The sequence below is a fragment of the Gambusia affinis genome, linkage group LG04 (genome assembly GCF_019740435.1).
Source record: "Gambusia affinis linkage group LG04, SWU_Gaff_1.0, whole genome shotgun sequence".
Taxonomy (NCBI): Eukaryota; Metazoa; Chordata; class Actinopteri; order Cyprinodontiformes; family Poeciliidae; genus Gambusia; species Gambusia affinis.
The window spans coordinates 25,589,115-25,604,564 of record NC_057871.1 but is presented as its reverse complement, the minus strand read 5'-3'; the positions used below and the strand labels follow the sequence as shown (position 1 = coordinate 25,604,564).

Below are 15,450 nucleotides of genomic sequence, written 5' to 3'. Positions count from 1 at the left end.
ACAACGTAGTATGTTTCAGGAAAATTGTCCCCACAAGGTATTGGAAACAAACGTGCGCGCACACCCACACACACACGTCTGTATTTCTATCCATATTAGGACTTTGCATTGACTTCCACTCGTTTTAGTAACTAATTTAAATGGATGCACACATACAGAGTTTGATAAAAGGTGTCAGCCTGCATTTGACTGATCACCATAAAGACACAAAGGTGGATAACATGAACCCTGTCTACTAAGGAGAAGGAATAGGACCTTTTAATATATTAGAATAATCTCATTTGCCTAGAATTTAGAAAAACCACAACAAAGAAAAGAACTAATCAATGTTCATTCAACTTTTTTTTTTTTTGCACTTGTTCAAATGTTTGGTGATAATGTACCAGCTACTTGTTTCCAAATGTGAAGGAAAGATTTTTTAAAGTGCATCAAGATGTTCTGATAAAGTTATTAATGGTCTTAGTTCCTAACCCAGCAGCCAGATTTTATTGTTAGTGTTTACGACTAACGCTTGTTGCATTGTCATGGAATTCAAAAATTTATTTCTTTTCATAGATAAATTACAATCTGGAGGTTTTTTTTTTTTTTTTTGGAATGAACTCGGCAAAAAGAAAAGAAAAGCACTGTTTGGAGTATTTGTTTCATTTTAAAAGATATTTTACCAACTTCATCACGTCCTGCAGGAACTCTTCCAGTGACTTCTGGTTTTGCTTAATTAGGGGCCTGGGCCCCAAATGTAAGCCGCACTTTTAGGATCCTTATTTGCAGAACATGTTAGCAAAATGTGCTGTATTACTCTCCTCCAAATAAAATACAGGTTTATTGTTGCCAAATGACAAAATGGTGAAAAGTTTGAAAGGCCTTCTGCCTAAGTTTGTCACTTAACGTTTAGTTTTGCAGAGCGTGTTGCTTTCAGCCTTTAGGTTGAATCAACCACCACCTTCTCTCTGAGCCTCGGTTTCAGATTCTCGTCTGTAATCTGCTTTCTCAGTCAGGTTCTGTGTGTAGATTTCTAATTTAGTAGGCCTTGCTTTGGCAGCGCCTCTGCTTTCATTCTCGGCTGAACAGAGTTCATTTCATTCCTGCAACCAGCTGGACCCTGACTGCTGCCCGCTTCTGGATCCTTGGCTAAACCACACGGCGTCTCAGCCGAAGGCGAAGCGAAAGCAGGCGGCCGAGGAAAGCGAATGACGGCGAGGAAAGCGAAGGCGGCCGAGGAGCCGAGGAAGCAATGACCGAGAAGCATATCAATATGTAGCGGCTTCAATAGAGATCCTTCCACTGACTCACTTCTTTAGTTTTCTGTTTTTGGCTAGACTTTTATTTTTCATACAAACATTTTAGCTCAAAATCAAAAAGGTTTGTTGAATATAAATATTGAAATTTGTAATGCTGGCCTTCTTAGTTATTTAGAATTTTATAAAGATGATTTTTTTTTCAACTTTTTTATTTGCATTCAATCAAATTGTCCTTGTTGCAATTGGAAGAACATTTACTACCACATACAGCAATGAAAGTTGAGGATGTCAAAAAGACAATCTATATCATAGTCTTGATTTCTATGAGTGACGAATTGACCTTTTATCGACTTTTAGTCACTAAACGTAATTTAGTAAAGATGATTTACTTTTGTCAACAGGAAACAAAACAATTGAAAAGGTCAACTGCAGAAAAAAATTGGTCAAAATAAATTCATAATAGCATCAGTAGCAGCTGAGTTTCCGTTACAAATGTGCGCAAAACTTTGTTGATGATCCGCTAATGTAAAAAAACAAAACAATTTTGCATTTGCGGTGTTTTCATTAAATAAGAAACACAATTAAAATCACACACAAATGAGTTTGTTCACTCTGCACCACCACTTCCTGTCGTCGTCTTTTCCACCAGTAGTAACAGCCGGTTGTTGATCTTGTGACTAACGTGACGCGACCAAAGTGTCTCCATTGCAGTTTTGCAAAATGCACTAATTCCGATACAGTCGGGGAAAAGAACCCGCCTCATCCTAATTCAAAAGCTTTTTTTCTTTCTTTCAAAATTGCATTCTTTCCACTGAGCAAATTTATTTTCATATTTCCAGTTTGAAGGTCGATGGAAATGCAACACCGTGACCTTCTGGCCCTCAAAATTAGCAAGCAAAAAAATTATGCAAGAAATGGGCAGACAAATAAAAGTGACGCAAAGTTAAGAGAAGAATGGAGAACCCAAATACAGAGCAGACGTAAAATCCAGAGTCAGGAGGCGTAGCCCAAAAAAAGAGGCGCATATAATTAATAATAAAATACAAAACTAGTTAATGACAGAAAAACTGAAAGAGGCAACAAATGAAGAGAAACAAGAACCCAACAGAAATGTAATATTCAAACTAATCTACAAAAGAGGATACAGTCACCTTTCAAAAACGAAGTATGAGAGAAACTTGAACCAAGAGAAACGACAAAACCATGAGCCTTAAACCACGACAGAAACAATGACTTTGAAATAATATAACAGGTGTGAAGGAGATGCAGTCATAAAAATGTGAAGGACAAGAGCAAAGTGACCAAAAACAAAGAAAAGAGTGGACAGGAAAGGCGAGACAGCTGAAGGGTGAAAGAAAGGTAGGAAGAGAGTAACAGAGGGAGGGTAAATATTAAAATGACTGATGTGCACTCTCTAATCTAAAGTGCAGCTGGCAGCGGAGCCGCATTGTCAGGCCGGTGTAACAAACTGACAAACCCTGGCACTAATGCAACGTAGCAGAAAGACACCCAGCAAGCCAGAGCTGCAGACGGAAAGAGAGAGGGATCATTTCCTCTCTTCTTCCCGGCCTGTTCTTCCGAGGCCGGGAATTCTGCATGATTTGGAAACATGTTTTCTGATCAAGCTGTTGTCGCTCACTTGATTAGCGCAACCATTAGCATTTTGTTCAGGGGTTGTTAAATGGTTTGTTCAGCAGTCCCTACAAAAACTCAACAGTGGAGTAAATCAGAGAAAAGGCAGGCGGATCGATCCAAAAGTATCGATAAATACCAAGTCGGTATCAGTGTCGCACCGATACTGGCAAAAACGATACTGTGGTTTCAGATTCCCTTTTGAAATTTTAGTTCTTCGTGTTGTAGCTTCTCAACTTCCTTTGATTTTCTCGCATATTCTAACGTTTTCACTTTGTTTATTCAGGGAAGAACACACAAATTAGCTTTGTTGTTCTGTGGCAGGGCTGTCAAACTCTTTCTTGTTTTGGGCCAAATCAAGATCCCCAACGCTCTTAAAGGGCCGGTTGTGCCAGAATATTGTTTTTTTCAACAATAAAATTCAAAGAAAAATAAAAGCACAAACCCCCCCTGATGTCAGAAGTTTTATCTGTTGAGCCTAAATAATACAAAGTATCAGTATCACAATACTGGTACCGTATTTATTTGGTATCGGATCAATACCATTTTGAAAGGCCAGCGCCTGTCTGCCCATGTGTCGTGTTATTTGTCTTTTTCTTTCCTGTACGATGAGAATAAAGGCTGATTCAATGTGAAGTATCGCTCACCTCTAATCCACTGGGGATTGATGCTGATGAACACGTTAGTTGCAAAGGTGAGATAAAATAAGATAAAATGTTAGGAACAAAACCGTTTTTGTCTTTTGGTGGGGGGTATTGAACTGCTTTGTTCAATACTTTAAAATGCATTTTTAATTTTTTATCCAAAAGAAAAGACAAGAGGAGCTTTGTGGCCCACAAAGAGGAGTTATTTTGGCCTTCAAGGCACAAGGTTTAAAAACTATTGCTCTTTTCATACTAAAATAAACATTTATAAACAATCCTGTTCGTTAGAAATGTCTCATGTTAGCTGTCTGTTTATTAGCTTTATACTTTTTGTCCCATTCCATATGAAAAACATCAGATGTTGATCCAACATGAAGTTCGCCAAGATGTTTATAGGAACCAGAATTTTACGCAACATTCTTCAGTTTCAGTGAGAAAAAAAAAGAGAACAACTCAAATGGCTAATGTAGCAGGGTTAGCTAATGTAGCAGGGTTAGCTAATGTAGCAGGGTTAGCTAATGTAGCAGGGTTAGCTAATGTAGCAGGGTTAGCTAATGTAGCAGGGTTAGCTAATGTAGCAGGGTTAGCTAACAGGCTCTCAATCACAATTAGGGAAGAAGGCAGAGGACAGCTGGGTGGATGCAGCCACTAGTGGAGACAGAGGACAGCTGGGTGGATGCAGCCACTAGTGGAGATCATTATAGTTGACAATCGCACAGAATGTGACTTTATTAAGGAAAAGGGGGATGGAGAGAGAGAGAGAAAGAACTGAAAATCTGAGAGAGAAAGAACCTCTGTGGACCGGAGGCCAAAACCTGTCAAGCCCATCGACCAGCTTTCCGTCTGTCCATCTACTGGATGACACGGTAAGTGGAGTTTTAACCTGCCGTGTTGCATTAAAGTCAAATCCATCCCCCAGGCTTCGCTGACACACCTGATCTTCAACTTGGTCAGCAGCTGTCTGGCTGCCCGTCTTTCTGCTCAACGGTTTGTTCCACAAAAAAAAAAAAAAGAAAGAAGAAGAAGAAGCAGGGGAGTATAGAGGACTTTCTCTGTCCCCGCCCGTCACAAATCTCAACGCTCGGCGGGCTCAAGGACGTGTGACGGACGAAGTCGGCCTCTGTTGGGTCGTGGTGGGAGGATGGACCCAGAAAGACCGTCTGTGCTGACCGTTCTGCTTGTTTACATCACTGCTATAGTTACTGTCTGTATTTATTTGCATTTTTATATAACTGCTATTTTATGATGAATGAAATTTGTTTTGTCTGCAGGTGTGGAGGTCCTGATGGGTCAGGACCTCCACACCTCACAAGTAAAAGGGAGTATTTATATTTACTATGGAGAATGTGGGTCGTTTAAAAGAATAAATAAATAAAATGCCTGATTTTTCAATATTTGTTTTGACAAATAATACATTTATTTAAAAATGTAAATATTAATAAATGACAAATAAGAACCGTACATTGCTGACATGAATTCTGACTGAAATTATAAAAAGGATAAAATATTTTTTTTAACATTATCCTCAAAACGACACCGTCTAACTATTACATAATACCGGCAGTCAACTTTATATGTAGCTCATGAACTGTGTGTTTTGCACACATACAATATTCTCTCTTCGCAGTTCAATACGCAACATTTCTTTCTTTAGACAAAACAAGTGAGAGACAAATGAAAACCTGCTCGTATACAAATTATATCCAAATCCATTTGAAGGATTTTTACTCCTGTTATTTTCCCATAAACAATGCAACATTTGCATTCTGCACTCAATTTTTTCACTTATCTTCCGTTCTAATTTTCAAAAAGATAGTAATGCTCAATTTAGTAGCTGGTAATGATTATAATGGATGTGGTTATGGCTCATACTTACTTATCAGTGTCAGATTCACCTAATATAAAAGAGAGTGCATTAAACTTAAAAAAAAAAAAAAACATTTATTACCATCACTACAAAAAAAACCCCTCCAAGATTTGGATTTCTGTCTAACAACAAACTGAGACAATGGTTTTCAAAACTCAGATAATAAATTAAGCTTTTTTTTTTTCAAGTGTCAGCCGCCCTGAACAATAATGATGTGGCGTTTTTGCACCCACAAACAAAAAATACTTGACAGATTGGTTCAGCAACAGCTAGCCGAGGCTGATGGGTCAGGTTTCTCTCCTGATGCAGCCGTAGACATACAGAATAAATCTGCGTGTCTACTGTAAACACATAAGCATCAAGCAAATAAAAAGGACACGTATTCAGTTCAGTAACACTGGAAACCGCTCCAACAGTAACAGCCAAACAAGCACTGTGCAAAAGCCTTGAGTCGTCCGTTGGTTTTGTTTTAATCTTTTACAGTTTTCTCAAAACATACTTCTTCAGGTTTTCAGAGGCTATTCCACAGTTTGGGTTTGGGAACAGGAAATGTTTGCAATCTTGTTCAGTTCGGTAATCTCTTTGACTTTGCTTCGTGCCGTGTGTCATTTCCCGCCTCCGCCATTTTGCATTTCTGCCGTTTTAGAACAAAAAGGAGCCGCCGCCCTTCATATCGTCCACCTGTCAGGTCAGACAGCTGATTTGGAAAGCATGCACGCCTCTTAGAAAATGACAGATTTTTGTGATGTGAAAAACTATCAGAAAAAGTGTCAGATAAAAAACCTTGGTGCATAAAGCCTAATTCATAGTCGGTGTAGTGTTAAGCTGCAAAGCCTGCATGACCTATTTCTTTCATCTCTACCTGTTCACTAAGATCTGCAAGGACTCTTTATGTCTTAGTGTACAAACACAACTGGATATTAATACTTCCAGCCTCAAGGTGGCGCCAATCACACCGAAGTTGGAGAAAACGACAGAATAGACCACAGTCAGAAGAGGAAAAATCAATAAAGTTTGTTTTAAAGAAACAGCGTATGAGGAGATTTATTTCTCAGATACTAAAACTGGAAAAATCCCTTAATGGTTTTTATTCTCTTTGTTCTCTGAGTAGACAATGTGTAAACAGTGGCTGTTTCACTCCTTAAGAGGCAGCAGTAAGAATCAGACGTTTCTAATTGGCATCTTGTTTGAGTTTTCAAATCAAAAGTTGTGTTAAGGCCTACATACACAACTCTTCAGCTAAATGTTTTCCCCGATTCTTCGCAAAACCTTGAGACCAAACGTGAGTTCAGAGTAAACAAACATGGCCGACTGGGAAGAAGCAAAAATCAGCAAATCCTGCCATGGGAACTTGGCTTAAGTCCAAAGAAAATTTGAGAAAAACAAAACATAAAGATGCAAAAATGAAACTTTCAAAAGATTACATAAAAATCTGACTCTACAAAAAGCAATATAAAGTTTCTAGCGGTGGTTGAAACTTTTGCAAAGTACTCTATGTTGCCAGGTGAACTACTACGCTGTGTAACATCGACACGAATCACACTACTACTGTGAAATGAATTGTATTTTTTAAAAAAGGTGAACATTACTCACTCCCACTGTTTCCTCTTGGCCTGCGGCGTGTTGTGCAGCTTGTGTGCTTGGTGGGCCAGGATGACGTCTCGGTAATCCACCGTCCCGCCCCTCCGGCGAATGAGTGGGACCGTCGGGTCATTGTTGCTGGTGACGAGGGGCGAGCTGCCCTGGCCGAAGGGATCCCCGTCGACGCTTTCGCCGCCGGAGAAAGGCAGCTCGCTGTACTCCTCCACCTTGATGTCATACACAGCATGGTAGTAGGTGGGGTTTGGGTCGACGACGCTGCTCCCACTGATTCGAGGAGAGTTGTAGCACAGCTCCCGATGGAGGGCCTGAGAGGAAGAGGAGCACGAGAAAGTGTGAGGCCACACCACCGAGCCCCCATGGTCCTGATAGAGAGGGGAAAGCATGGACCTGTAAGACAGTAAGAGGTATGGAAAGAGATCAACATCCAATTATTGTCCTTTAAGGAAGATTGTCTCAATCCTCAAAAACTGAGGAAGAACATCAACAACAACACAGGGGAAAGACAAAAATTGCCTTTTAAACACAATGCTTCCTCAAGCTTTTAACTACAGCTTCCCGTTGAGGGCTCCGAAACAGCAGCTGCGTTTCCATCGCAAATGAGCGCAAAACTTTCCTCTAATGTCGATAAAACACAATTTTAGCAGTCGCAGTGTTTTCATTAATAAGTATAAATAGGAGCCACACCTGAATAAATATGTTTGCAAGATAAGGCATTAAAAATCATGCCATGATTTCATCCTCCAATTACTTCCTGTCGCCTTCTTCTTCGTGGTTTGCGCCAGTTGCAACGTCAGTGATGATGTGACTTGTGTGGTATTAAAACAGAACTGTGTCCATTGCAGTTTTGAGAAATAAACCAATTTAGACGGAACCTAAGAACCGCCTCACCCTCGTGCCTAAACATTTTTTGAAAAATTTGTGTTTTCGAAATTGCCGTGTTTCCATTGCGCAAGTTTATTTTCTGAATGTCAAAACAGCAGAGGAGAGAGGAGGAAAACAGATGGAGAGGGGAGAAATCTGGAAGGCAAAAGATAAACAGAGGAAGAACACAAAACTGAATCGGAGGGTAAAAACAGATGAACACAAATTGAGGAACCTGGAATATTTGGTCAAATAATAACAAACCAAGCAGCAAACAAACAAATGAAGCTAAACACCTATAGATTATGACAGAGTAGCATCACTTCAATTGTGGCTTCTGCTGTTGAATTGACCCTTCTGGGCTGCTGTAGTACTGTAGTGTAGTCGAAGATGAATCTGTGCTACAGTCTCAGGTCATGTTTAGCATCTAACAGGGCTCAACAAAATTCAGGTAGCTATGCTTGTATTCTAGTGCTTTTATACAAAACATTTAGCTGCTAATGAGACCAGGTGGGAATACAGGGCAAAGTATGCGAAGGAATTTCTCACAATCCTAAAACCTCCACTTGCAGAAGCTGGCCAGCTGTGCGGAGGTGTGAAAGGAGCCACACCTCCGCACAGCTGGGCTACTTATTGTTACAACTGGAGCATGCCATGTGACAAACTGACTGCCAAATGGTGACTAAAGGAAAGACTGCCAGCACACGGTTGTCAGGGCCAACCAGTAGGACATTCTGTTGAAATGCAAACTGAATCCATCAGTTGTTGGTGTCCTTCCTAAAGATGTGCAAAAAACCTTTAAATAAAACTATTTTTAATTTTTTTATTTTACTTTCACAATGTTGCGATGTGGGCTGCACAGTGGTGCAGTTGGTAGAGCTGTTGCCTTGTAGCAAGAAGGTCCTGGGTTCAATTCCCGGTCCGGGGTCTTTCTGCATGGAGTTTGCATGTTCTCCCTGTGCATGGTGGGTTCTCTCCGGGTTCTCCAGCTTCCTCCCACAGTCCAAAAACATGACTGTCAGGTTAATTGGTTTCTCTAAATTCTCCCTTGGTGTGAGTGTGTGTGTGAGTGGTTGTTTGTCCTGTATGTCTTTGTGTTGCCCTGCGACAGACTGGCGACCTGTCCAGGATGAACCCGCCTCTCGCCCAGAACTTAGCTGGAGAGGAACCAGCAACCCTCCTGACCCCACTAGGGACAAAGAGTGAACAGAAAATGGATGGATGGATGGATGGATGTGGGTACTGACCATTTGACTGTCCAGTCAACACATGTGGACCTGGACGAAAGCTTATGATGGTGCTTATGAAAGCGTATTTTGTAGGGGGGTGTCGAAACCCCCTACAAAATACTGCAATGTTGCAATGTTTTTAAGGGTCTCCAGATCAAAACAAGTAAATTGTCCTCTGTCTTTGGTGCCCCTTGTCATTGATACCATTTGCGGTGTGTGATGATGGGATTTTAAGGTGTAAATGTGGAGAAGAGGGAGTCCAATTTGCGACCCACAAGGTCTCATCTTTGCTTTCCACAAACGTGGTTCTGCTGGCTTCTTCAGGCGTAGTATGAAGTGCATGGAGTCGGTTCTGCCTCTGTCCGGCCTGGCCAGATTTGTCTCAAATATCAGATCCAGTGAGGTTCTTCCCAGTTTTCCGTAGCCACTTCCGCAAGCCCTGTATTGGACGCAAGCGATTTGATTGACAGGGGAACGTATTCGTTGTTTGGCCCATGATTTACGTCACTGCATGAGCGAAGGCCGGACCTTGCAACTTCCAAACAACATTGTCTCAACCACCGCAGTGGAGAGGCGGACATGGTGTACGCAAACACAGATCTGCTCAACAGAGAGGGGGGGAATCATGAACTGCACCAGGAGCTGCTCAAATGTCAACATATGGAGCAAAGAGTCCATGAAATCAAATGTAGTTAGATTGGAAGATTGCTTCTGTCTCTTATGGCGAATAAAGAGCTCAACAAAAAAGAAAAGCTTTTTCATTTCTTTTTGACACAATTGTTCACATTCTCGCCCTTACCTTACTACGGTAACAAGACTGAGAAAGTGAGATCCACCAGACAAACCGATTATAGTAGCTTTCTCTTCGCCAGGGATCCTCAAATCCAGGGCTGGGATTTGAGGATCCTGGTGTTCTGTGGCTTTTGGCTGTCGATGGTTCAGCACACCTCAATCAAACAGCTGAATTATCTCCTCATTATGCAGGCAAGTTCTCCAGAGTCCTGCTAATCACCTCATTACGTGACTCAGGTGCGTCGAAGCAGAGACGCATCAAAACCCTGCAGGACTCCAGACCTAAAGGTCTTTTGAAAATAACGACTTATAAGCGGGTTTTAAACGTACTTTTCATTAAGCCCCCAGTTCTGTTTTTAGACCAGAATTTTTTTTATTGGTTTGATGTAATATTCTCATCTTAAATGTCAGATATTCATGAGCTGTAGCAGAAAATCAACATGATCAACATGATAAAGGTGTTAAAATACTATTCCTTCATTAATCCATACAGCGTGTTTCACTCGGTGATGGAATAAATTAATTTATTGAATGGGTCTCTAGCAAAGAATCATGGCACTTCCGGTAAGGAGACGGTTTTGTGAATATTATGAGCAATGATCCAGTTTAAGTGATATATTGTAAAGGCTGGTTTTACTGGGGGCTTTAAGGGGCACTCAAAATTCCATCATGTCCTTGAATACATCAAATATTCTAAACATGAGGGTACATAATTTTTTTTTTTTTATGTAAGAGCTTTTTAGCGTTACTCAACACTGTGCTCAGTTTTTTTTTTCCCAGACAAACCTCCGGATGGATATCCCATTACATCCCAACACCGCTTGAGCTAATCTCCGTTTCCTCACGCTGACGACGTTCGGAACGGCTGGGCTTCCAACAGCCATTATGCGCTTCGTATCCAATCCATTGGCATATATTCTGTGAATTTTTCAGGTGGCGTCCTTGATTAAACCGTTCTGTCCTTAATGAACAGGAAACAAAAAGACCAACAATGCGAGTCAACAGAGTGAGAAGAGCCTATTAATAAAGCAGACGTTTAATAAAAATGAAGGGCAAACAACAAAGTAGGGGTACAAAGAGTCAACAGCAGTGGACGGGAACATAAAGGAGGACGCTCTAAAAACAATTTGACTTTTTTATTTTATTTTTATTTTCACAAAGCGATTCCAAAATAAGAACAAAAGCTGCAGTTGTGTTTTTTTTCTTCTCCATAGATGTGTGTCTGTGGGTGAATGTAACAGAAACAGCACTTTTCCTCAACGGCTATCTGCTGAGCACGCATTGCACATTATTTCTCCCTGACATAGTGTAAAGTGAAAACTAATTCACAAAGACAGCCACACACACACACACACACGCCCACACACACACACACACACACACACACACACACACACACACCCACACCCACACACACAGATTTACTTTCACACACTGCTGATACAATGATGAGACACAGTGCTATGGTAAGGACTTTCCGAGGTGATTGAGGGTGCGGGTGCACGCCGGGTATGTGTGGGAGAACGCCGGAGGTCTAGTTGCTTAAACGGCGGCATCAGAGAGCCACAAAATCTCTGGGAAACACAGTGAGCACAGGGCAAGGGCAAACCGCAGAGCCAGCAAGGGCACCGAGGATTCGAGTAGAGGTTGATGGACGCGTAAACAGCAGACAGAAAGAGTGAGCGGGTGGGCAGATGACAAAATCAGAAGAAAAGGAGTTTTTTTTTGTCTTTTTTTTTTTAAAAAGGGAGACTGAAAGGGGAGGGAGAAATTAAATGCATTTAGCCCGGAGGTACAGTAGAGGTGAGAGCACATTAATGAAAAGTTACAGAGGCAGCGAGATGAGAGACACATTGGGAGAGATTAGCAGACATGACAGATGAGTTGAGGAATGACAAATTGCTGAAAGCAAAAAAAAAAAAAAAGATGCAAGATGACGCAAAACCCTTTCTCGCTTTCACTCACTGCCCCTCTTTCTCCCTCCAGGCTCGGACAACAGAGGAGATTAGACGGCTTTTGCATTTCTGGTGCAGCAGGGAGCTACAGTCGTTCTGGATTTACAGTACCCCCCTTCCAAAAAAAAAAGAGAGAAAACTCTCCCCCCCTCCTTGACTGTGGTGGCGCTGCAGCAAGAGCTACTGAAGAAAAAGACAGGAAAGGTTGTATTTACCCAGAATGCCCTGCAGTAAAGTTTGCACTCAAACGGCACCAGAGTTCACTTCAACCAGAACAGAAACCCAATTCTTCATGAGGACCAGACGTCAGAGTTCAGCTGCACATTCACGCCTCCCCAAGCAAACTGGACTTTCCAGACAAATGAACTAGAGTTGGATTAAAGCGGACTAAACACGGCTGGTGTGATGATAACTGTATCCATCTGCTTTTGTCACAAGGGACCAATATTGAGGTTTTTCTCAGCAGCAGACAACATGTGTGTTACATATGAAGCAAAAGATATGAAATGTGGGGACAAAAAGAGTCTCAGGCCCACTGTCCAGTATGGAAGAGGAACCATGATCCTGTGGGTTAATTTTCAAAGGCCCTGGGCCCTTGATGAAGTGACAACTTCATGGAGCCCCAAATACCAGGAGATGCTTTGTAAAAACCTTCAGGACTAAACTGACAATGGAAATTTTGGGGGTTATTTCCACAAGATAATGAACCAAACCTTAAGGCCAAATCAACATGTAGATGGCTCAACAAACACAAAATCAACCTTCTTCCACCCAATAGAAAATCTAGAGCAGAAGAGCAGAGGACACAGGACTCTGAACGACCTACAGAGAGAAGTAAGCAGGGATTTCTCTCCGTAATATCCATCCTTGTTAAATGCTATAGAAGAAAATTACGCTCCGTCTTATGTGCAAAATTAGGTTTTACGAGATATTTACAGATTAAGTGCCAAACATTCAGCCACTAGAGGGATTTTGTGAAAAGCAATTATTTCCTAACAAGAGAATTCATAGATTTATTTAAATTAAAGAACGGATTAAATGAAACGCTTTTTGTGATTGTTCTTCTAGGACACTTAACACCTGGAGTGCCAATAAATGTGGCCAACACTGTAATAAAAAGCAGCAGCCGGTTTTCTCCATATTAACCACTTTTCATTTCGGCAAAAGTAGACGCTAAGGCTTATTTTGACTACTGAGAGGTGGCTCCGATGAATTAAACCTTCCTCTCATCCTCAGGATGTTTTTATTTGTTCCTATAAAGTTGCATCTTCCTTTTTTCCCCCCATCGTTTCCATCGTCCTATAATAAATGTCTCTGAGCTCCAATTGGCTCTGAAGCAAGCCAGCATCAGGGTTAGCTAACTGTTGTGATGCTAACTACTGTTCACAATGGAAGTTGATTATCGCAATAGAAGGTTGTTGGTTCAATTATATATCAAATACAGGAAGTATAACGTTCACAGTGTTTTACATATTGTGGAAGCCATATTGAATTGGAACTTACATCGGCACAACTTTATTTGCCATCTTTTAGAAACATAGCAAATAACACGAGTGTTTCTTTATTGTTCTCCAACAGTACCATCTATCGACGTATTTATACACTTCACTCTACAATTCATTGAGTAAAACCATGTAGTTATGCATAAAAAGCCGGCAACTAACAATGTCTAGCTGCTTTGGCTGCAGCTCCTGTCTTTTTATCATTATGTCACCAAGCAAACCTTAAAAATATCCTCTTCAGGATCACAACAAACTGCCTGTGTGAGTCACTCAGATGAACGACTAAAAAGACCAGCCAGTCAATCAGTCATTCAGAACAGATGAAAGGATCCCACTCCCTGTTTAGGAGCCAAAAGCAGCTTCTGGTCTCACAGTGTTTGGACTCTCTGAGTGCTGATGACCTCTTTCTGCCCGTCAGCTCCCCTCCCCCCCCACTCCCAAAAAATACTCTGACCTTCCAGGTCACAGCTCTGCGACTGCCTCACCCGCCGACCAGCAGGTGAATGCCAACAAGCTCCATTGTGTTTCCCGTCACATCAGCTTCGAGGAAACTTCGGAATAACACCAATGAATGTACTTGTTATTTTTTTCCCTCCTGCACACCTTATGCATTTAAAACATGTACTTCTCAAGTGTGCACAGCCAATATATTATACAAGGCCTCAGTCAGCTTACGCGGGTAGGAAGGAATTAAACAGATTCGTTGTTTAAAAAGAGGTTACCAAGTCCAAAGATATTGTTGGCAGAGAGCCGAGAACAGCCGTGCTTGCAGTCACCGTCAACCCACATAGGTGAAAAGTAAGGGTCTGGGAGTATGAATATGAATCAAGTGACCTCAAAGGTTATCTTTACTATCAAAGAGAAATTTAGGGTGCATCCACACTAGCCCAGAACTCTAATTTGTTTGCCTAGAAAGTCTGGTTTGTTTGAGGGGGAGTGAATGTGCAATTGAACTCTGCTCTGCCAACAAGTCTAGGTTTAGGTTCAGTTGACGTGAACTCTGGCATGGATGGGATGCACACGTGAACGGCAAGCGGACTGGAGACCGCTCCGAAAGCAGGAAGCAGGAAAAAAACACGCGAGTCCAGTGCTAGCGGGAGAGATGTTTCTCACCGATGACAAAAGCTAAATCCCACAACTGCTAAAATCTGATGCCGCTCCACTCTTGTTTACATTTTATGACGGAGGAAGTTGCGCTCTATCTTCTTCAGAGATTTTTATGTCATGTCCGTAAGTGGTTCTAGGTGCAGCGCCAACACAGGCGAGGAGGGGAACACATTAGCCAAGAGTTTGGTACATTTGACACAATGCAGTGTGAAAGCGAACCGCACCAGATAGTCTCCACTTGAACCAAGACTATCGGACCATCAGGTGTGAAAATACCCTTAAAGTGGAAGAACATGTATGGAAGAAATAGATCAAGGCTCAAAATTATTGTTGGATGTGGGTTCTTCCAACACAACGCCATTGAGCCACACAGAAATGCCAATGCTGGCAGGCAGAATTTAACCACGGGGCATCAGAGGCACCTCGGAGAGCCATTGTCATAAAACACAGGCCGCCTGCGCATCCACCCTGCAACCTTAAAACTGTATTATGCAAAGGGGAAGCCATAAATCAAGGCTGCACAGGAAACCTGCCAAGACGGCTGGGCACAGCTCATCTCAGACACACAGAAAGACAGTGGACATGTGTTCTGCGGTTCATGGTGCATGATGAGGAGGAGAAATCGACCGCAGCATGCAAAGATATTAAAACAAGAACATACATGGTCCCTTCTTGTAAAAGTGCAAACATTTCTTAGTTCTACATATAAATTAAACAATTGGCAAAGTTTTATTTGTTCCTAAGTTTACGTTTTTGAGCTGGAAAGAAAAGAAATATGGCTCTTACTATTTTTCCAGGAGTAAATGTGAATAGGGTTTTGCTGTTGTTATTATTTGTTGTTTATTTCAAAAGGGACAATGCACATCACATAGTATGCCAAAGTTAGACATAAACGCTAGTTTTCGTCTGTAGTTCCTCAAGGTACAATCAATAAAAATGCAACATCAAGCTTCTTCCAAAAAACAAAAAACAAAGAGATTTTAATCTAAATAGGAGAAAATGTAAATTTATATTCATCCGT

At 41.4% G+C, this 15,450-nt stretch overlaps 1 protein-coding gene across 2 annotated transcripts in view; it reads right to left on the bottom strand.

Moving 5' to 3' along the window:
• Window positions 1–15,450, bottom strand: part of cacna1ab (calcium channel, voltage-dependent, P/Q type, alpha 1A subunit, b) — a 177,069-nt gene that overhangs the window by 156,211 nt on the left and 5,408 nt on the right. The window contains exon 2 of one of the 2 annotated variants that reach the window (XM_044114791.1): window positions 6,975–7,370. In XM_044114791.1, coding sequence (XP_043970726.1) covers window positions 6,975–7,366 — 392 coding nt within the window. In that variant the 5' untranslated portion in view covers window positions 7,367–7,370. The remainder of the gene's footprint in view (window positions 1–6,974; window positions 7,371–15,450) is intronic. The other variant, XM_044114792.1, reaches the window with a different exon arrangement.